The 22,555-nt window shown below is 33.4% G+C and overlaps 1 protein-coding gene and 1 pseudogene across 1 annotated transcript; both read left to right on the top strand.

Moving 5' to 3' along the window:
• The first annotated feature begins 1,359 nt into the window (after window positions 1–1,359).
• LOC106334142 lies at window positions 1,360–6,189 on the top strand (annotated as a pseudogene).
• A 4,925-nt stretch (window positions 6,190–11,114) lies between these two features.
• LOC106292835 (histone deacetylase HDT1) lies at window positions 11,115–12,966 on the top strand. The gene is made up of 10 exons (XM_013728498.1): window positions 11,115–11,225; window positions 11,427–11,497; window positions 11,581–11,637; window positions 11,719–11,795; window positions 11,894–11,916; window positions 11,995–12,113; window positions 12,194–12,253; window positions 12,353–12,455; window positions 12,536–12,656; window positions 12,749–12,966. Exons 1-10 carry the CDS (start codon window positions 11,213–11,215, stop codon window positions 12,813–12,815), a joined length of 711 nt encoding a protein of 236 aa, XP_013583952.1. The 5' UTR covers window positions 11,115–11,212; the 3' UTR covers window positions 12,816–12,966.
• Window positions 12,967–22,555: the final 9,589 nt, after the last annotated feature.

Consider the following 22,555-nt stretch of genomic DNA (forward strand, 5'->3'; position numbering starts at 1 on the left):
TTATAGAAACTAATAACTAAGTTTTAAAATTAAATAATATTATTTATAAAATATATAAATTTATTTACAGATATGAAACACAAATTGAAATATTTCACATTATTGTTTATATCTAATGTACAAAATATTTTATGATAATTTTAATTTTTATGAAAATATTATTTATTAATTATTAATTAATTATAATGTAGTAGTTTCTACAAAAAAAAAATCAAAATTCGTTTTTCTTCATAAAAGCTCACAAAAGTTGGTTTTTGGTTTTTCTTCATAAATTGATTAAATTTTTCAAAAACTAGTTTCTCTAAATTTTAGGGAATCTATTTATTGAAAATCTTGATTGGCAACTCAAATAGTTTTTATAAAAACAAAAACTAAAACCAAAAACTTGATTGGATGAAAAATGGTTTCTACAAAAGCAAAAACCAAAAACTAAAGCAAAAACCACAAACAATCAACCTCTTAATTTTTATCAGCTCAGATTTTTCTCTATCCACTATTATCTGTAGCGATTTTTATTTTGTGAATAATTTATTTAACATTGTTAAAGTGACAAATTGTATATTGTTGTTCCACTTTTTACTCTCTTTGTATCAACGATTGCGTTTCTTTATAATATTGTTGGGTTTGTTTTTTTATACAGATCATGGAGATTCATTTCAAAATGAAGTATATCTAAAGCAAACCAAAAAGTACCTTTCGAATGATGAGAGACGAGAGATTTTTTGTGCTTTGTTGGCAAAAAGTATTGATGGAAAATTGGAAAGAAACGTTACAAAGGAAGTCTCTCAGCAATTTTCAGTGCCGGTTTTAACAGTGCAAAGGATTTGGCAAAGAGCAAAAGAAACAGCTAGTAGTGGAAGAGTTGATGTTTCTAACCGGAAATCAGGCAATTGTGGTCGCAAAAGAATAACTCTCGAGCCAACTCGAGTCACCGGTGTTCCGTTACAAAAACGAACAACTTTAAGGTCGATGTCCATGGCTATGAATGTGAGTCTTACAACACTATTCAGACGTAAGAAAGAAGGGTTTATTCGACGACATACCAATAGCATCAAGCCTTTTATAACGGAAGACAACAAAAAAGGTAGACTACGATTTTGTATATCTATGTTGGATAGAAATACTTTATCGCATGAGCCAAAATTTGTTGATATGTACAATATTGTGCATATCGATGAAAAATGGTTTTACATGACGAAGAAGGCCGAGAAGTATTATCTAAGAAGAGCCGTTGCGTACATGTCAAAGCAAAAATTATATTGGAAAAGTGATGTTTTTAGCTGCTATGGCTCGTCCAAGATTTGATGAAGAAGGAGAAGAAGTGTTTTCTGGAAAATTGGAATTTTTCCATTTGTTTCTATGCAAGCAGCTAAAAGGAAGAGCAAAAATAGAGAGACTGGAACATTGGAGCTTAAAGCATCAACATCTGTCAAGAGAGAAGATATAAAAGCATGCTTGATTGACAAAGTTATTCCGACGATTCATGAAAAGTGGCCTATGGAAGATCGAAAGAAGACCATTTTTATTCAGCAAGACAATGCAAGGACACATGTTGAATGTGAGAACAAAGACTTTCAAGAAGCTGCATCAGAAGATGGTTTTGATATTCAGTTGATGTGTCAACCACCAAACTCCCCCGATCTAAACATATTAGATCTTGGATTCTTCAATGCCATTCAATCACTCCAACATAAGGAATGCCCAAGACCAATAGAAGATCTCGTTGTTGCGGTGGAAAAGGCTTTCGACCAATACCGTACCGAAAAGGTAAACCATATTTTTCTAACTCTTCAATCATGTATGATAGAGATTATGAAAGTTGGAGGCATGAACAAATACAAGATTCCACATATGCGGAAGGCTGTTTTGGAAAGGAATAATCTTCTTCCTGTGCAACTAAATTGTGATATTGAGTTGGTCCAAAACGTGATGAGTGTATTAGATTCTTCGGATTAGTGGAGTTGAATCCGAACTTTGTATTTTTATATTCCTTTCACGTTGTATTTCAAGTGGAGTATTTTGTATGAATCTGGTGTGTGGACATATATTTTTTGCCACGTTAATTACTTTTTCTGCAATTTTATTTACTTGACTAATCAATAGCATGTGACAAACGCAGAAACATGCTCTAGTAAACTTATACAGATAAACATAAAAATATAAAAAACGGAAACATATGTTCAGATAATATTTTATTTTATTTATTTAATCTCTTTATTTAAACTTAGCTTATTTTGATAAATTTATTGTCTTCCTTCTCTTACACTTAAACCAACGACCATAAAAGAAAAGTAAAGAGAATGAGAAATATCAGAGCTAAAAAACTTTAGGAAAATTTAGGAAAATTAATTTTTAGGATAGCTCGTACTGTTTCATCAATTTCGTCGATGGGGTGAAGCTCTTCTTCTTCTTCATTAGGTGATTTGTTTAAATCCAGTTTCTGAATCGAGTGTGTTTGGTTGATCCTTCTCAGATCTGGTGAATAATATTTTTTGTCTTTCATTTTTTCCTCTTTTACTTTTTCCTTTTGATCCATTTTTTAGAAAAATGCATGGTTTTCTATTAGTGTAGTCGTTGTTTTTATAGTTGTACAAAAAAATTGTGAGAAGAATCAATGTTGGATTAAAGAAGGTAATTAAACTATTGTTGACTTCGTGAACTGTGCATAAATATTGGGAAGAACAATTAATTAATTTAAGAATTAATCAGCTTTAGTATTTTATTAGTTTTTACTTTAAAAGTTTCAAAACTTCATCTAATTTGAAACAAAAATCTCTTCCTAAAACATCATCTAATTAGAAATAGAGGGAGTATTTATCATCATCAACTTCATTTCTCACACTGAAATGGGAGACTTATTGTTGGAGATAGAATTTTCTTCTTACTCAAGACCATCTAGCGACAAACTCTGTCAGTCTGCATTAATGTGGTTAAGCTCAACAACAAAGAAAGGAAATCAGTATATTGAGAAAAAGGAGGCATCATAAGAAAAGATGAAAGATTAGCCAACTTGCTCGTGTATAAATAACACTAAAGATCGCCAAAAGATTCATACAAATGCGACATTCTACAAAAGTTTTAGGGTTTTAGTTAATATAATTCAAACTATGTTGCAACCTACAAACTTTCTTCTATGATTTAAAGTTTTCTTTGGCGATTTCATACTCTTTATAATTGTGGATTTTTTTCTCTGAATAAATCTTTATCAAAATAACTGAGCATTAAATTCATATCTATATTCGTATATATTGAAATCAGATTTAACAATTTTGAAGAAATAAAAATTAGTCTCTTTCCCTTAAAAATAAGAAAGAGAGGAGAGAAATAAATGACTTTGATTTATTTCTCTAACCATTGTTGTACTATGTAACAGAAATACTTAATTTTATACAATAAAATACCATATGATAGCAATAAAAAAGTTTTTTACCATAAAAAAGTTTTTTACCATAAAAATATTTCCCAATATTTATATTTGAAGAAAACTGCCAATAAAACCCTGAACTTTCAAATTAAAGCCAAAACAACCTTTAACCCGTGTTTGAGCCCACAAATATCCCAACTTTTAAATGTTGGCCATTTTAACTCTCACTTTTTGTTGACTCGGCAATTTTAGAAACTCGGAAAGTCAATTATTAAGTTGTAAACGTCTGTTAACTTACTAAATGACGTCGTTTTAAATATTACATAAAAATTATTCGTCAAGACCAGTACAATTATTCTCAGCCTCATTGTCATTCTCATTAGTCTCAATATCATCTTCATTATCATCTTCTTCGCCGACTTGATTCTGTTGTTCAATCGTAGCTTTTCTAACACTTTCCACTTAAGATATCTCACTACAACGAACCCGAAGTAACTCCATCTTCCTAGCCATTCTTTGCATTACCAATGGCTCTGGGTTTTGGAGATTATAAGATTGAGAGACTAGAGAATTAGAAAATTTAGGTTTCGCGAAAGAGAGGATGATTTAAAGGTTTACAGAGTTAAAACGACATCATTTCATTAATGTTTAATTATTTTTTAAAACTACGTCGTTTAGCGACTTAACAGACATTTAACAGTTGACTTTTTTAGATTTCTAACATGGCCTAGTCAACAAAAATGAGTTAAACTGACCAATATTTAAAAGTTAGAATAATTTTTGGTTCAAACATGAGTTCAAGGTTTTTTGGCTTTAATTTGAAAGCTCGTGATTTTTATGGTTGTTTTCTCTTTATATTTGTATATATTGAATAATAAAAAAGGGCAATTCTCCTATATAACCTTATTTAAGTTTTTGTCACAAAAGTGGCCGCTCAAGCTGAAAATCGGATTAATAACCTTCATTAATAGAGCAAAAGACTATAATGCCCTTCTTTCAACTTTGATATTATCTCTACAAAAAAATTATCGTGAAGTATTCTTTGGCTATGAGTAACCTTCAGCAATGAGCTGTTGAAGTCCGGTGAGGCACGAATCGGTGATTATCCCTATTGACCAAACGAGCTGTGTATCGATATGTTTCAATATTTATTGACAATGGTTTACGAAGAAAAAAATTCAATTTCAATTTGAAAACTTAGGGTTTTCGAACTGAAAATTGGGGGTTTCGATTTGTTGTTCTTTAGATAATAGATTTGAGCTTGTTTTGTTGTTCAAATCGAACAGTGAGACCATAATCAGAATTACAAAGAAAGAATCTCATGAAGGTTCATTTACAAAACTTGTCTTACGGAAGAAGACGAGTTTGTGACCTTTCTTTTTGGTAAGTCATTTTGAATCTTTGATGTTCCTAGTTCTTCTTTGACTAATGCTTTATTTGTCTGAGATTCGAAATTTTTTAGTCTGGTTATGTCATACAGGTAGATTAGGTGACATGATATTTTTTTAAACATGTGTGTGTTGAAGTTTTAGTTCTCTTGTTCATAGTATCTTAAGCTGAGTTGTGTAGAGAATTAGTAGATAAAGATTGAAATTTCATATATGCACTTCTCTGGTACTATCTGAACACATAAACAAAAATTCAATACAATTTGTTTAACTCAGAACATTGATTTTATTAGAAATATCAGTTGCCTTTTGCAAAAATAGTCACCAAAACTTCTTATGGTTTTTGGTAATATTCGCGTCTCACTCACGAGTACTCGTGGTTTTATTAGATTTCTGGAAGTCTTTGTATGGTTTTATGAAAGCATTCCAGAAAATCCGATATTAAAAATTTTGATTTTTTTTTGCTTGGTTGCGTAGGATAGGAATACGTTGGGAGATTCACCACCTCCCATGATTGCATTGCCTGATTTGATCTATCCTGATGGTCTAGAGCTGAATAAAACAGTGGCGATAAACCAACATTCAAGTGCTAGTTATATCAGGACTGTTAAGAAGATTCTCACAAAAGAAGAGTTGAAGAGAATCTGGCAGACGTTTATGGGACCAGTGATCAAGCTCGGTGAGAGGAGTTTGAAATTATCAGCGAAGATAATCCACGTCATTCTCACAGGAAGCATCATAACAGTGAAGAAGAAGAATGAGGCTTGGTTTCGTTTTGGGGCTCAGCCATTGAGCTTCTCCATCAGGGAGTTCCACATGGTGACTAGCCTTAGGTGCAGTGCAGAAGTACCACAAACCGATACAGAGACTCATCGATTTCAGTGGGATTTTCTAGAGGGTAGTACTCATACGCTAGAGGACTTAGAAATGCAGCTCAGAGGCACAAACGAAGAGTCTTCTGACGAGAGATTCTGCCTCGCAATGCTCCTCCTTATTGAGAGCATATTGCTACAGAAGAGCGCAAAAACGAATTTTCCTTTGGATTATGTGAAGAAAGCGCATGATATCGATGCGTTGATGGCATATCCATAGGGAAGAGAAGCTTATACATTGCTTTTGAAATCAGTTAGCTTTGAAAAAGACCTCGGCAAAAATAGTAATGACTTACTGGGATTTCTTTTAGCCTCCCATATGTGGATACTAGAGTCAATTCCCTTGCTACATTCTACGTTCAGTACGGTGATTCCTATTCCAGAGTTACAACAGTTTACACCTGCCTTGTTGTGTGAGAAATACACTGCTACAAAGGTTCCATCGCTGATAGATGTTCTAAACGTTGAATCTAATGAAAATGTGAGTTTTTACATTGCCTTGTTTCTGTATATTTTGCTTCTTCTTGTTAAAGCTAATTCATTGCGTGTTTTTGGTCTTAGCTGAAGGTCACATGTATTTATTTCACCTTCTGTTCCCCATGATCCAGAAGATGATATTTCAATGAAAGTGTTAGGGAAGAATGCTCAGGTATTGAATTCCTCCAGACCCAAAGCAGGACACCGGCCTCTGGGTCCCCGCTAGGAGACGCCCTGGGTCCCCGCTGGGAAGCACTCCGGGTCCGGTCCCAGGGACCACCCCCTTCCTCAAGAAAATTGAAATATTCCGATAAGGGGATCCTTCCATATTTCCGAATATGGAAGGGTACCCTATTAGACGACCAAGACCGACCTACAGGCTACTATATAAGGGGAGCCCAAACCCTAAAATAAGGGATCGACTTCTTCAAGACTTAGAGACTAGAGATACAGCTAGAACTAGGGTTTATACACCAATCTATTGTAGTCCCTGCTCTTTGATCTAATAAAACATCTCTTCAAGTCTATTTCTCTATAATTCTCACTAAATACCAGGTTTGTCCATCGTTCCCTAGTACTTACAAAGATCCTACACAAAAATCCCCTAACAGGAAGACAAACCTGTTGAAGATCTGGATGCAATGACAAATATATCCAAGGATATAAGTTTAAAGTTGAAGACTATAGAATTATGTCAGTAAACCTATATAACGCCAATGAAGAAATAAGAAGAATTATTTTACGGTATGGAAATGTGGAGATGGGCCAAGCATCCACTTCGAATGAAGATTAAGCTCAACAGAGTCAGCGAGATGATGGAAGAGAATTTCAAGACGATGGACTCTCGTTTGCCTTTGATTGAAAAAAATAAAGAGAACAAGGAGCTTAAAGCTCATGTGTCAGTATTAGAGAAACGACAGAGAGTTACTTCAAATGAAACTCTTGAAGATGAGGTAAGCTCGTGTGTCTTTTTCCACAAATAGTTTAGGAAGATTGCTTACATATTCATGATTGTCTTCCTGATTTTCGTTGTACTTGCAGACTGACACAAAGCCATTGGATAACACACCTTCCAAACACGGTGAAGCCAATCCAAATCAAACAAATGAAACTCTTGACATAGAGCCATTGGTATTTCAGGATACTAGAGAGCCTATGATTGAGATCAATTCCCCAAACATTTTGAAGAACCCGCACTTTGTTCAAACTTAGACAATTCCTATTAGAGATCAAACAAAGGTATGACTCGAATTTTAAAAACTTTAATAAATATCCAACCAAAAACAAAATGACTGATATCCTTGAATCCAAATCATCATAGACTGTGGAAACCAGAGTGCCATCTCTCTTTGAAATGGGTGCAAATGTGGAGATTGAATCAAAAGATTACACTACTTGTCGAAAATGGTATCAAGGAAATGTATTGAAAACATATCTCCTTGATGGGCTTGAGATGGTGACAGTTGAGTACTCCTCACTGTTCCTGGACCAAGAGAACAAGAAACATAGAGTTCAGAAATCTGTATCTAGGGACATAATCCGTCCTCAACCACCACTTGATGAACAAATATATGGAGAGACAAAAAAAATTGAGTTGATGGATAACGTAGAGGTGTATCAAAATGACGGCTGGTGCAGTGGAAGAGTCCACATCATGTCTATTGATGACATATTCTGTTTGTCTTAGTAAATCTACTGAACTCGTTAAGTTCAAATCTTCCGATTTGTGCATCCATAGATAGGTAGATGGGGTTTGGAAAATGGAAAAAGAGGTAAACACAAATGCCTTAGATCACTTGAATTAAAATTCACGTCAATTGTTTGATATATGGGTGTTGTTTTTTATATGGAAGTACGGAAGACAGCGAGTGTGAAGCCAAGTCAAGAAGACCGTGTAAAAAAAGGTATGAAATATTTGTACATCATATTAGAAATGCTTTCATGAATAAAGATAACATGTTCCTGAATTTTTGACATTCCAAAATTATATACTTTGTATTTGTTTTTAATTAAAGGGGAAGGATGTTGTTGGTAAGAAAAGAAAAGCAAGTGGTCCACTAATAGATAATCTTCCTTTTCTAAAGCTCAACAATAAGAGGCCAATAAGACTTAGAAACTCTCCTTTACCTGTAACACCTAAGGTTATCCTTCCAATTGATCTATTTGTGACACCTGAATTTCTTCGGTTTACAAGGCTTCAATACTGGATGACACTATGGGGCATACATTATGTGTAAGCAAGTTTATGTCCTTGTATAATTTTCTTAATTTATTTATAAGAGGTTTAATTGATACTTGACATTTTTATCAACTACATTCCATTCTATAACAATAAGAGAAAAAAAAAAAGAGAAAGATTTCTTTGAATACATGGACGATCCAGAAAATAATCTCAAAGAAGAGGTAATTACTTGAAAATATGCTTCATATCCACAACTATTCTTTGACAAAATTGAAAATTGATTTGAGTTTTGTATATAGAAACACTCTATTTTGTCTTCTGGATGATGCAATGTGTTTAGGAAGAGGATAATAATACATTATCAAAGTGACTTAGTAGATAGACTGAAACAACTTTGGAAGTGTGTTCCTTTGCAGCTGTTACTTTGATTATTGCTTGATGTTCTTTGGAAAAAAAGAGTATTTTCTTAATCAGTTTTGATTGAGTTTTGTATTTATAAACTCTGTTTTGACTCTTATTTGATTATGCCATGTGTTTCGGTAGAGGTTAAGTTGAGGTATACTACATGTTATTGCAATTTTTATGAAGCTTCTAACTAAATTGTTACACTGGAAGCACATAGATGTTACATTTGCAATGCTAAATTATAGGAGAATTAAACAAGCTACTTGGTTCCATGACAAAATTCTTCCAAAAGCTTACTTTCTACCAATCAGTTTCCTCTAAACGGTTGGGTACAATTATGAATCTCTCAAGAAGCCACCTAAAAAGGAAGAAAGTTATTTTTGGATTATGTAAGCGAAGTTGTGAGAGGGAAAATACCTCCAAAAAATATATGGTTGGAAGATGTTGATGTTACCTATGGTGCAATTCATGGAAAAGAAGAGCTCTCATTGGATTGGGATGGAGATACACTTGACGAACAACACGATTACACTCTTTCATTGTGGTCTTCCTAATGAAGATATCAACGTTGATATTCGTCAAATCGAAATCTTGCAGGTAAAAACTCTTTGTGATTGATTAATTTTCATTTATCAGTTAGTGTAGAAAAATCAGTGATATATTTTTTTTGTATTTGACAGTGTTGATTCCTGCCGTCTTGTTTGAACTTATGGGTGAAGAGATTAATTACGCAAATATCATTCCATTTCAAGTTGAGAAAGCATAAGGTTTACCAAATACAAAAATTCTTTTCAATTGTGGTCTCTTTATTGTCAAGATGCTGGAATGTCTGTCACTGGGATTGAAGAACATGTCCGATATAAATGATGACAATGCAATGGACTTACTGAGCATGCTATGTTGTGAGATCTTCGACCAGTTTATGGATAGAGATTTCAAGGAAGGTAAGTGAAAGTGAACATGTCACACTCATTTTCTGTGTAGCTTAGACTAGGGCAGTGTCGGCCCTGGCAAGAAGCCAAGGAAGCATCTGCTTCCGGCCTTTAAATTTATAAAAATGTTTCAGGCCAATTTTACAGTGAAAGTTAGACTAGACCGACTGGTAATTATACTCTTCATATTATTTTCAGGTGACAGGTTCGATTAATATAGCCTACATTTTCTACTTTTTAATTAAAATAACTTTTAGTGGCCCAAAATACAATTTTTGCTTCCAGCCCACTGAAAGTCGGTGCCGCTACTAGACTAGGGGTGGGTGTTCGGGTACCCGTTCGGGTTCGGATCGGGTATTTTGGATTTTCGGGTATTTCGGTATAGAGGTGTAGAACCCGTTCAGGTATTTTTGAACTTCGGGTCGGGTTCGGGTATTTTTAGTTCGGATTCGGTTATTTCGGATCGGGTTCGGATATTTAGATTTTGAAAAAATATATTATTTTTTTCATTTCTCAAATTTCTTGTATTTAAAAATATAACTTTCACTTAACTAATTTTTTTATTTTTAATAAATTGAATGGTTAATAGGTTTGGACATAACATTTTAAAACTAAAAAGACATTAATTGGGTTATTGTTTTTAAATTTTGGATGTAACTTTTTGTTAATTTTTGAAATAAAAAGTTTGACATGCATTTTAAGTGAGTAGCAAATCATTTTCTCCGTAATTGTATATATATCATATGAACTTAAAGTATATGTAGTATCAATATAAATATTTTATATAAAATGAGAGATGTAAACTAGAAATATAAGGTTAATTATACATATGTTCGGTTATCTTCGGATATCCATTCGGGTTCGGATATTACCCATTCGGGTTCGGATATCCAATCTCTTCTAATTCAATACTCGTTCGGATATTTTGCTACTTCGGTTCGGATTTTGGTTCGGGTTTTTCGGATCTGGTTCGGGTACGACTTCGGATATCGGGTAAAGTGTCTACCCCTTAGACTATATTTTTGAACTTTGTTTGTTATTGATCTTGACTTCAGTAAGCACTTACTGGAATGTTCCTAAAAATTTTGTAATGAATTATGAATACTTTTGTTTCATTTTCTATTGAAGAAGTTTCAAGATGTCTTGAGTATTTTCGGTCATTCTATCAAAAAAGTGTTAAATGTGGTGTCATTATAAAACACATATGTAATCTAGAAAAGTTTGTGGCACATTTAAAATGGATTTCCAAAATATAAATGAGTGTTTTATTGCATAAGTCTTTACCTAAAAATAAGGACATAAAGATACTTGTGTGTTTCTCAACAAAAATGTCTTTCTACCGTTTAGTGAAACCTTAGTAATTTTCTTGTGTGTTCATTTTTAGGCTTTTCTTTTTTTAAGATTTGCCAATTTTATATTCGAGAGTATATTACAAAATTACGTACTCTTAAAACGGCGTCGAACGCGAACCCTAACGACCTAATGTAAATCACTAAAACCCTTCCGATTATTTATATTCTCATCTTCCTCTCACCGCCTCAGCTGCTAATAAACCGTAACTCACTCAAGCTATTCTTCCTCGATTGTCAGCTATGGAGTTCTGGGGTAGGTTTCTCCTCCATTTAACTCGTCTTTTGATCGATGCTTTCTGTTTAGGCCTTCTGAATTTTGTAAAACTTGTTAATGGAATATCGAAATTTGAGGCTGTTTAGTTAAGATATATAGTTAGATGTTAGTCTCCTTCTTTGAGTTGCAGTATTTTCACAGAGAAATGATGTTGATTCTTCTTTGATTGATAATACTCAGGAGTCGAAGTTCAAGCAGGGAAGCCGCTTAAAGTGACGCCTGGATATGACTCTATTGTCCACATCTCTCATGTTAGTATTATCACTATTTGGTTGGATTCTGGGTATTTTTCTTGAAATTAAATGTGAAGAACCTTGTTTGTTTGTTTGTGTAGGCATCGCTTGGAGATTGTAAAGGAAAGAAAGGAGAAGCTGTGACTTTGAATGTGAAGGTTGGGGACAAAAAGTTTGTCATGGGAACTCTTGTGTCTGAGAGCATTCCTTAGACTTGCTTTGATATGTTATTCGATCAGGAGTTTGAGCTTTCTCACAACTGGGGAAAAGGAAGTGTCCACTTTGTTGGATTCAAATGTCCCAACAACAAAGATGAATATCCTTTTCATTTTTTGTTTTATGCTATGTTGTTTCTCTTATAATTGTCTTTCTTCTCTAGTTTTCCTTGACTTTTAATGTGCTGTGTGTTTTCACTGAGGGAGGAGAAGACTTTTCTGGTGAGTTTGTGAGATTAATAGTTCTCTTTCCCAAATATTGGCTTGGTTGTTGATTATGACTCATTATATATGTCTCAGATTCAGAGGAAGAAGAGGAAGTTGAAGTTCCTGTCCCTGTTGCAGCTAATGGGAATGCTGCAAAAGCCGTAGCAAACCCAAAGCCTGTGACTGCACCAGATGATTCTGATTCTGAAGGAGTGAGTTTCTGTGATTTGTCTCTTTGTATACAGTAATATCATTTATCCAAAGTGACAAATGTGTATCATTGTTATTGCAGATGGATGAAGACTGTTCTGATGATGAAGATGATTCAGAGGAAGAAGAGGAGACACCTAAGGTATATATCTCAAGTCTCTGCAACACTTCTTTTTTCGTAATTACTATACATTTCTATTAGACTCTTTCTGACAATATCTATTTTTTATTTATTAAAAAGGCTGAAACAAGGAGAAAGAGAGCACATGAAGCCGCACCCGCACCTAAGACACCTGTGTCTGCAAAGAAGGCTAAAGCAGCAGAAGCTACTCCTAAGAAAACAGGTAAAGATAATGATTCACTTAAAGCTCTGCAAACAGTTTGTGAAACATTAATACTCACTTTGAACATGTTTTTGACACAGAGGAGAAGAAGAAAGGCGGACCTGCAACCCCCCACCCGGCAAAGAAAGGTGGAAACACACCTGCAACTGCAACGCAGAGCCCAAAGTCTGCAAGTCAAGTCTCATGTGGTTCATGCAAGAAGTGAGGCTCTCTCTCACTCTCTCTAAACTCTTTCTTTCTGCTCAATGTTTCTACTGTTAATAAAAATTCTTGTTGACTGATCTTTGTGGCAGGACATTCAACTCATCGAACGCACTTGAGTCTCACACCAAGGCCAAGCACTCTGCTACCGCTAAGTAAAGTGGTTTCCTAAGAGTAACAACTTCGGCCGTTTTGGATCTCGGTAGGAGAATTATGAAATCTTTTTGAACTTTGGCTGTAGCCTTTTGAAACCTTTCGGATTTGTATTTTCCAGTTACCAATATATAATTCAGTATTCTGTCTTAGACCATCTCCAACTTATCAATATTCCTATTTCTATATTTTCTCTTAAAATAAAGAAACTCTATTATAGATGTGAAAATGTTCCAATGTATGCTTCTATAATAGCTATTATATTCTTCTATTTATAGGGGAAAATCTAGATATATAATATTTCTACCTCTAAATATAAAGGTAAAAATTAATTTTCCTCTATATTTTCTTTTAAAGTAGAAAAACTCGGCATACATTGGAGCTATTTTCAGCTCTATAATAGAGATTTTTATTTTAGAAGAAAATATAGAGGTGTACATTGGAAATGCTCTTAGTTACAAAGTTTTGGTCGTTCTATATTTCAACATATTAATATGCGAATATCGAAATCTGAGTTTATCTTCCACACGTGGTACAAGAACTTATTTTAGTATCAAATGTTAATAATATTGTAACCAACATACAGTGGTGGAAAAGATAATTTATTTGAATGAAACCTGCGAACAGTATTACTGAGACAGTTATGAACAGTATCACTGAAACAGTTTAATCTAATCTTCAAAACAGGAGAACGGCTGAAGTCAGCAGACCCCTTTGCGTGGATGATACTTGCATAAAAATTATATAATCAAAGTAGATTTGTTCAATCCGAATTTTGGTCTGATCTCGGGCCAGTTTTCAATATTTTGATTTGTAAATATTAGATACCATATTAAAATCATATATATTTTGGTTTGATTCAGTTTATATATTGTCAGTTTTTGGTTTATTCAATTTTAATATAGTCTCGGTTTGGTTTTTTTTATATTTTGGTTTATAAGAATTAGATACCATATTAAAATCATATTTATTTTGGTTTGGTTCGGTTTATATACTGTCGGTTTTTTGTTTATTCAATTTTATACTAAAAAACTTAAACTATATTTTGTCTTTTACTACAATTTGTCAATTTAATTTTGTATGATTAAAAATCAAATTTATTAAATACTACTCTAATTTTTAAATAATTTTTTTCTATTATATTTAACTATTAAAATAATTGTTAAATAAATTATAGTTATCGTAGATTCTTAAAAAGTGAAGAAAATAATTAATAATCTATATTGTAATGGTAGAGTTTACTCTCTCCGGACGGATACACGTGAGCAGTGATAGACCCCTTTTTTTTTTCAATTTCCTCTGTCGAGTGGGCTTTGTATAGATTTCAAAATAATTGGTTTTGCATAGGGCTCACATTTTTTCCCCCTAAAGCCTATGTATGCGTTAATTCGCTTCCAACTCTTCTCATTCGCTTTGAATACCGGCAACGTTACGTAACTTCGTCAATTCATTCATTGTCATTAAAGTATTAATATAAATACATCTCCTCATTCTTTCCACAATTTCACATTCAAACATCATTCCATTCTTCAAGACGGTGAATTTTTGCAGAGCATAATGGAGTCGTTGTAGCACCGCCATTGAAGTTTTTTTGGCTGCGATTTGGGAGGTCAGAAATATGATGAGAGGCGGCGAGCTTATGGCGTTAGACACGGTGATGCTACCGCGACGCTCAAGTATCTTTATATTTTTAGAAAAATCACACTTTAATGTTTTTTGCAGAGAGTGTTATCTTTAAAAAAAAATTATTATTAAACATCTCATTATATCGTTTTTCAGTCGACCTCTATGCAACGTCCACTTGAACAACTTGAAACACCTTTTGAAGGCCGGTTCCGTGTACGGCATGAGCGGCTTCGAAGTGACGCGGAGCAACCTCAACTTCAAACTGTATGACTCTCCTCTGTCTGTGATTCGACTCTCTTGCTGTTTCCTTCTACAAAACAATGGAAAGCTTACATGGTGACCCTAATCCTTGTTGTTGCAATGAGCATAAACCCAAATATTGTTGGAGGTGGTCCCGTTTCTTTTTATCTTACTCTATGTAGTTGATAATTTACTTTGTTAATTTCGTCTAACATTGAATCCATGAGTTAAGGCCACTTCTATTACTCCAAGCTAACTCTCTCTCACTTGCAGGCCTTCTGTTCTTAAACGCAAAGTCCGTAACGCTTTTTTACATTGACAATAAGACGGATGCAGAGAGAAGTGTTATTTTGACACGTAAGTATACCTGTCTGTTTTCTTCATTATACTCCATAAACGTTTGGCAAAACACTTTTCTCATATACACTTTCCGCACCATTCCCGCTTGTAATAGGCTGGTGGCAATACATCAACTCTACTCCCTACCTGTTGCGGAGTTTCAAAAAAGTGGAACCACTCACTATAGTTGAAAGCTTAACGAGTATGTTGTAACTGCACAGCCTCAAGTTATCCTTAACACTCCTACGCATACATTTCTTACAAGATTCATACGTCTCTTTAATTTCCACCATATAAAAATACAGAAAATTAAGCTCACTATGTCATGAACTTGAAAAAAACGTCATGTCGATATTGTGAGAAAGAGGCACTATCGGACCACCTGAAAGTTGCCACATGGATAAATTACAAGTATTGCTTTTCTCACAAGCAAGTTAAGCAATTCTTAAGCCAATTTTCAAAAAAAAAAGTTAAGCAATTTATACACTTCATTTGAAGCAAAATTATTATCGCTTATGTCTTACCAACGAAGTTATGTAACGTTGCCGGTATTCAAAGCGAATGAGAAGAGCAGAAAGCGAATTAACGCAGACAGAGGCTTCGACAGGGGAAAAGAAATAAATAAATAAATGTGAACCCTACACAAAACCAAATTTTGAAGCCTATGCAAAGCCCACTCGATAGAGTAAGTTAAAAAAAAAAATGGGGTCTACCACAGCTGATGTGAACCCTTTCGAGAGAATAGAGTAAACTCTACTATTATAATATAGATTTTTTTTTAAAACGGATACATTACAAGTCTTAAGCGATAAATTACAAGGTTTTTAAAAATTTATAATACTGGTAGGATTAAAATCCTAATTAACACTCGCCTTAGACATAATAGAAAATTCCCATGAAATGCAACTCCATGAACTGCAATTGTTGTCATGACTAGGTTTACTACGTTAACCGACACAAATCCGATCATATAAATTAGAGGCCACGACAACAGCCCAACTACAAAAAAACTCATGTTATTTCCACCAATGTATTCACTCAGCCACTCTTAATTAAACAATATAGTCCAAGTACAAAAACTCAAAAGACAATTCAAGAACATCATCTTCATTTTTAACTGCCCATCCAGTGACTTTGCACAAACAAAAAACTACAACTTTAGTTGCAAACAAACTCCTAAAGTTGGATTAGCATATTAGCAATCATATATGATAACATATATTCCTAACGAAAGACGGTTTACGTGATAACAAAGTCCAGAAAAAAACTATATATTCGACTTATATTCTATATGATAACAAAGTCCAGTAAAAACTCTAAAAATAAATAATTTTGTAACTATATAATTTTATAAATTTCTAGAGTTATTAATTAAAAAAAACAATTTATCACAATTCTTTATTTTTTTAAATTAATATTGGGTACAATAAAAAAAAAATTTAATTATTGTTCGTATAAATTGTTAAATTTTATATCCAAATTTTATATCTTTTTTCTTACACTATTTGATTTATATACTAACAACTACCTAAGTTAACACTATCCAATCCCGTAAACCTCATCTTTTGAACATGAAAGCGGTAATAACGCTAATGGTATGTCAAATCTTTACGAAGATAAGATATGAATAATATCAACACATATGAATTTGCCGGTCATTCTTATATCAACCTAATCAAACTGTGTGACTTCCAATGTTCCATTTATCACTTTTATAGACAACACGGAAAAAACAAAAGTTCTTAAAAAAGAAAATGACAAAATTCAGTACACAAACTACACAACGCTTCAACAACGTATATGGCCCCGAGCTTGCGCGAGGGCTATGCTCCTAGTATACTAAATGTAAGACAAATATATGTCAATTATCAAATTAACGTCTTAAATATCAAGTTCATATAAATAAAATAGTCTACATGTATATAATTATATTATGTAATTTACATAAAACTATACTACTATATTTTAATTAATCAGTTTATTCTGTTTATATGATTTGATCGGTCTATATATTGAACCATATCTATATACTACGTTTTCTAGAAATAACACATATTCGGTTTATACAGTGTTACCAAATCAAACTACTTTTTCTATTTCGATTTGGTTTGGTTTTAGTTGGTCCAGTTTTACCGAATTGAACACCCTTAATTCAAATTACTAAATCGTAGATAGTTTACAAACGTGGTTCTTGTACTACAATGAAAATCATCGCTATTAAAATCAGATAGTTGGTCCTGTTTTGCATCTTAAATATAAATTTTCCATATTTACCTCATACCAAATTGTGTATCAAGGCAATTATATTAGATATTTATGCATACAATATTAAGTTGATAGTATTTAATTCATTCTTTTAATAAGGAAATTATCATTTATACGTAATTGTCTCCATGCCCAGCGAATATGTTCTCGAGTTTGGTTTATTAAAACTTCTTATCATATGCTTTTATGTTTGGGTTAATATAATTTTCCCTAGTGAATTGATTTTAGACTTACAAATTATTAAATCACTTCTTATGATGCCACGTAAGATAAATTGATATCCTAATTAAGTGACACTTAAGAAAACCTATTTTCTAATTAATATAAACTTAAGGTTACAACTTTTTTTAATGTTTCTCAACTAATATATAGGGGAAATGTGTTCTGTGATGGATCTACAAAAAATAATTTTGTACACTATTTACTACTTTTACCAATGATGGTGATTGAAGTTTAGGATGTACAGTACATGGTTTGGATGAATAGAATAAAAAAAATCACAAACAAAAAAATGGAGTACATGGAAGAGCTTGTTAAGGAAGGGCATGTGTTCATGAAGGGGAAATGTGGAGGAGGTGATACATGGGAGCTGTTGTTCACTAATCTACCAGATGCCCATAAGAAGAAGAAACATAAAGCAGCGGAGAATGCAAATGACTTCGCAATGTTGTTGTTTGAAAATGGTCCCTTTAGAGTGAATAACAAGGAGTGGATGGTACACCTGTACGTAAGAGGCAGGAGCATGTAGTAGAAGGATGAAACTTGTTTGCCAACAGTTGTTTAGCTGTGAAAGCATACTTAAAAAAAATGAAATATAACATCCATGCGAGAAGGTGTCGACAATGTGAAGTTTTACCGCATAACTACTATTCTTTTATTCACCTAAGTGTACACATATACACCTCAAATGTTCAATACAAAAAAGCAGTATACTCTTCCTTATATGTACTCAAAGCAAAACACGTTTTCAAAAATACATAAACCATTATACACCTTTGATACATTGATAGCTTGATACAAGTACATACCTTGAAACATGGATTGCTTGATACATTTTACACATGGATAAGGTGGCAATATAGTACATGTGGACACGTGTACAAATGTATACATGTTCAATCATTAGCAAATCTAGATTATCAAGTGGCTATCTAATTATTTTTGTAAGTGTTAAGTGATCTATTTTTGTGGTTTGGATGGAAAACTGTAAATTTGATTTCAAGTTTACGCGGAGAAATGTGATTTTGCCGGTTAAAAAAATGTGATTTTGTGATTTTGAACGAAAAAAAATTTTGCGGTTTTTGCGGAAAAACATGTCATATAGTGTAAAAATGTGCTGTCTAGCTAACATACTCTATACATATGTGTTAGCAAAAAAAATCATGATTAATCGAAAAATATTCAAAAATTAGTTGTACGTAATTTTCTTAATATTTAGATGAAACTGTATATATTAATCAGTTCATATGAATGTAACAAAAAGTTTATTGTGGCCTAGTGGTAATAAAATAGTATTTTAGACATCAACTCCTTAGTTCAAATCTCCAGCGCAATTTTGTTACCTTTATATTTTTTAATTAATGGTAAAAGACAATTATATCATCTTCTACCTCACGATTTGTTTTTAAGTTTTCTGCATAATTTCCACAGCATTCCACCATGGTTTCACTTTAGACCACCAAACTTTTGTGTGTTTTCACTTTTTGGCATCAAATTTGTAGATCTATTTCACACATTTAAACCCTATTCTGCATCATCTCGTTACCAAAACAAAACAAGACAGTCATTGTTGATGACACTGTCAACCTTTGAACCCGAAATGACCCATATATTATTAACAATAGCATGAATTGATCTTACATGAGGCGTATCTCCAATAAAATAGCCAGCGACAAAATATTTCCAGAATGGATCGAAGTCCTTAAAACTAACAACAAGGATTTCAAGAGCTGCAATCCCATTTTCGACTTCAAAAACAGGCTTTGGAACATCCTCAGCCCATGGATTTCTTTGCGATGATGAGACCAGAGAGAAAGACATGATTCGTGGGAGACTCCATTAGGGAGAGCTTCAAAAACCAGAGAAGACGGAAAGAGAGGGGGAGGGGGAAGAAATCTCGCTAGAAGAGTGTGAGGCTCAACCTGCGGCGGTGACGGCTAGTTTTTAACATAATCTCCTCTAGAGCAATGACCAAGATGACTTTAAATTTTTTTAAAATCACTTCAAGAAATGTGTATAATTTTAGCTCACGAAAAACGCTATAATATGTCTTTCATAGCGTTTTATCATATGATATGTCATATAGTGTAAAAATGTGCTGTCTAGCTAACATACTCTATACATATGTGTTAGCAAAAAAAATCATGATTAATCGAAAAATATTCAAAAATTAGTTGTACGTAATTTTCTTAATATTTAGATGAAACTGTATATATTAATCAGTTCATATGAATGTAACAAAAAGTTTATTGTGGCCTAGTGGTAATAAAATAGTATTTTAGACATCAACTCCTTAGTTCAAATCTCCAGCGCAATTTTGTTACCTTTATATTTTTTAATTAATGGTAAAAGACAATTATATCATCTTCTACCTCACGATTTGTTTTTAAGTTTTCTGCATAATTTCCACAGCATTCCACCATGGTTTCACTTTAGACCACCAAACTTTTGTGTGTTTTCACTTTTTGGCATCAAATTTGTAGATCTATTTCACACATTTAAACCCTATTCTGCATCATCTCGTTACCAAAACAAAACAAGACAGTCATTGTTGATGACACTGTCAACCTTTGAACCCGAAATGACCCATATATTATTAACAATAGCATGAATTGATCTTACATGAGGCATATCTCCAATAAAATAGCCAACGACAAAATATTTCCAGATTGGATCGAAGTCCTTAAAACTAACAACAAGGATTTCAAGAGCTGCAATCCCATTTTCGACTTCAAAAACAGGCTTTGGAACATCCTCAGCCCATGGATTTCTTTGCGATGATGAGACCAGAGAGAAAGACATGATTCGTGGGAGACTCCATTAGGGAGAGCTTCAAAAACCAGAGAAGACGGAAAGAGAGGGGGAGGGGGAAGAAATCTCGCTAGAAGAGTGTGAGGCTCAACCTGCGGCGGTGACGGCTAGTTTTTAACATAATCTCCTCTAGAGCAATGACCAAGATGACTTTAAATTTTTTTAAAATCACTTCAAGAAATGTGTATAATTTTAGCTCACGAAAAACGCTATAATATGTCTTTCATAGCGTTTTATCATATGATATGTCATCGACAGCCATCATAGATACCTTTCTACGATAGTATTGGTTTAAATGCTACGAAATGTACAGATACGATAGAAATATGTTTTTAACTTAACTATAGCACTAATTTTTTTTGTTATAAATTGATTATGATTCATATATTCGTGATATATTCATGCTATGATATGTCTTACAAGAAACCAAAAATAATTATATTTTAAAATAAAAATAATTAAAAAATAAACCAAAAATTGTGCCATAATTAAAAATAAAATAAATTTTATTTATAAATTAAAATTGGTTTACAGATAAATTTCAGGTTACAAAAATAAACCAGAAATTAAAATATAAAGTCAAACCACCTCTCGGTTTACACTAAACCAAATCTTAAAAAAACCTAAACCTAAACCTAAAAAAAAGAGAGACTCCAGCCGCCTCTGAATGGAAAGAAACATCGTGGTGACGAGCGCGACAGTGATGGTTTTGACGAGCGCGGCGGTGGTGGTGATATAACTGACGCCAACTACACAGCCTCTCGTTTCCGCCTCCTCCTTCTTCCTCTTCTTCTTCCCCTTTATCCTATCCTGTAAAATATTCACAAAAACTGTAAAGTCAAAAAGCAAATCTCAGATCTGAAAATCAAAATTGTATAAACGACTACACCACTTACATGACCGGAATGGAGAGATAATGCTGACCCTGTTGTATCTGAGTAGACCACACTCCTCTGTCTGATTTACATCGGAAACCATAGCATTAACCCCAACCTTCCTTAGTCGATGAGAGACAATCAAATATTACCAAATAAGAAGTAAAACCATGGAGCAGAGACATGAGAGGAACCAACAGTTAAAGAGATGAAGAGAATGGAAAGAAGAAGAAGAATAAGAGAGTGAAGGTTGAAACAGATCCGAGAGAAAGAGAGGAGATGAGATTTTTGGGAAAAAATAAAAGAAAATTAGTAATACTCTCTCGACAGAGAGAAAAGAGAGACAAGATTAACATTAGATGTGGTCCGTTAGATTGAATCTAATCCAGTGGTAGAAGCAAGTGATCCGTGTAGATTAATATTATTGGTCCATAACAACTTTTTTCTTTTTTTTGTCATTTGATAGTTTTTTGTAGGCTTGTGTTATTTGATATTTTGTCTTTAGTAAATTTATATAGAAATTATTGCAAAAAATGATTATTCATCATGGAAACACTTTTCCCATTTATGTGATTAGTGTCACTATACACGTGTCTACATTACATATTTCCTTTTATAAAATATCTGAACAAAATCGACTTACTCATGCTATAAATAGCAGTGATGTGTAGTTGTATTATGCATGTATGAAGTGAATAAAAATAGCTCTTTACTGTTCGTAACTATCTCCACCACAAAAAGACTCTCTCTCGTTTCCCATCCATTACTCTCTCCTCTCACCATATACAATAATAATATATTAAAGTTAAAGTAATTTTCTCTCTCACCTCATATCACACAACACTATATCAGCACGAGCTTTCAAATACCAGTGAAGTCTATCAGTCCGGAAGCTCTGACCAACCAAAGCTTATCAATCCGAAAATTCTTAAACCAGTCGAGTTATCATGTCGAATTTGACAAAGCTCGAAATTAATGTCATGGATATTACGGGAAATAATATTATGACCTGGGCAGTGGGTGCAAAGATGCACCTGAGAGGAAACGGACTTTTGAAAACCATCGATAGTTCAAAAACGGTATCGGATGAGAAAAAGGCAAAAGCCATGATATTTTTACGACACCACATCCATGATGGTTTAAAGGATGAATATATTACGAAAGAGGATCCTTGTGACCTCTGGAAATCTTTAAAAGAGAGATTCGATCACCGGAAATATGTGATCTTATCGAAAGCTAAACACGAGTGGATCCATCTCCGGTTCCAGGATTACAAAAGTGTTAGTGAGTTTAATTCCGCGATGTTCGGAATTACTTCGAGGATGATGTTATGTGGAGAGAAAATAAGTGATTATGATATGATCGAGAAAA

The sequence above is a fragment of the Brassica oleracea genome, chromosome C1, assembly GCF_000695525.1.
Source record: "Brassica oleracea var. oleracea cultivar TO1000 chromosome C1, BOL, whole genome shotgun sequence".
Taxonomy (NCBI): Eukaryota; Viridiplantae; Streptophyta; class Magnoliopsida; order Brassicales; family Brassicaceae; genus Brassica; species Brassica oleracea.

Coding starts and splice junctions, on each gene's coding strand:
- LOC106292835 (XM_013728498.1), top strand. Junction 11,638..11,718: donor CTGTGACTTTGAATGTGAAG/GTTGGGGACAAA, acceptor TTATTCGATCAG/GAGTTTGAGCTTTCTCACAA. Junction 11,796..11,893: donor TGTCCCAACAACAAAGATGA/ATATCCTTTTCA, acceptor GTGTGTTTTCAC/TGAGGGAGGAGAAGACTTTT.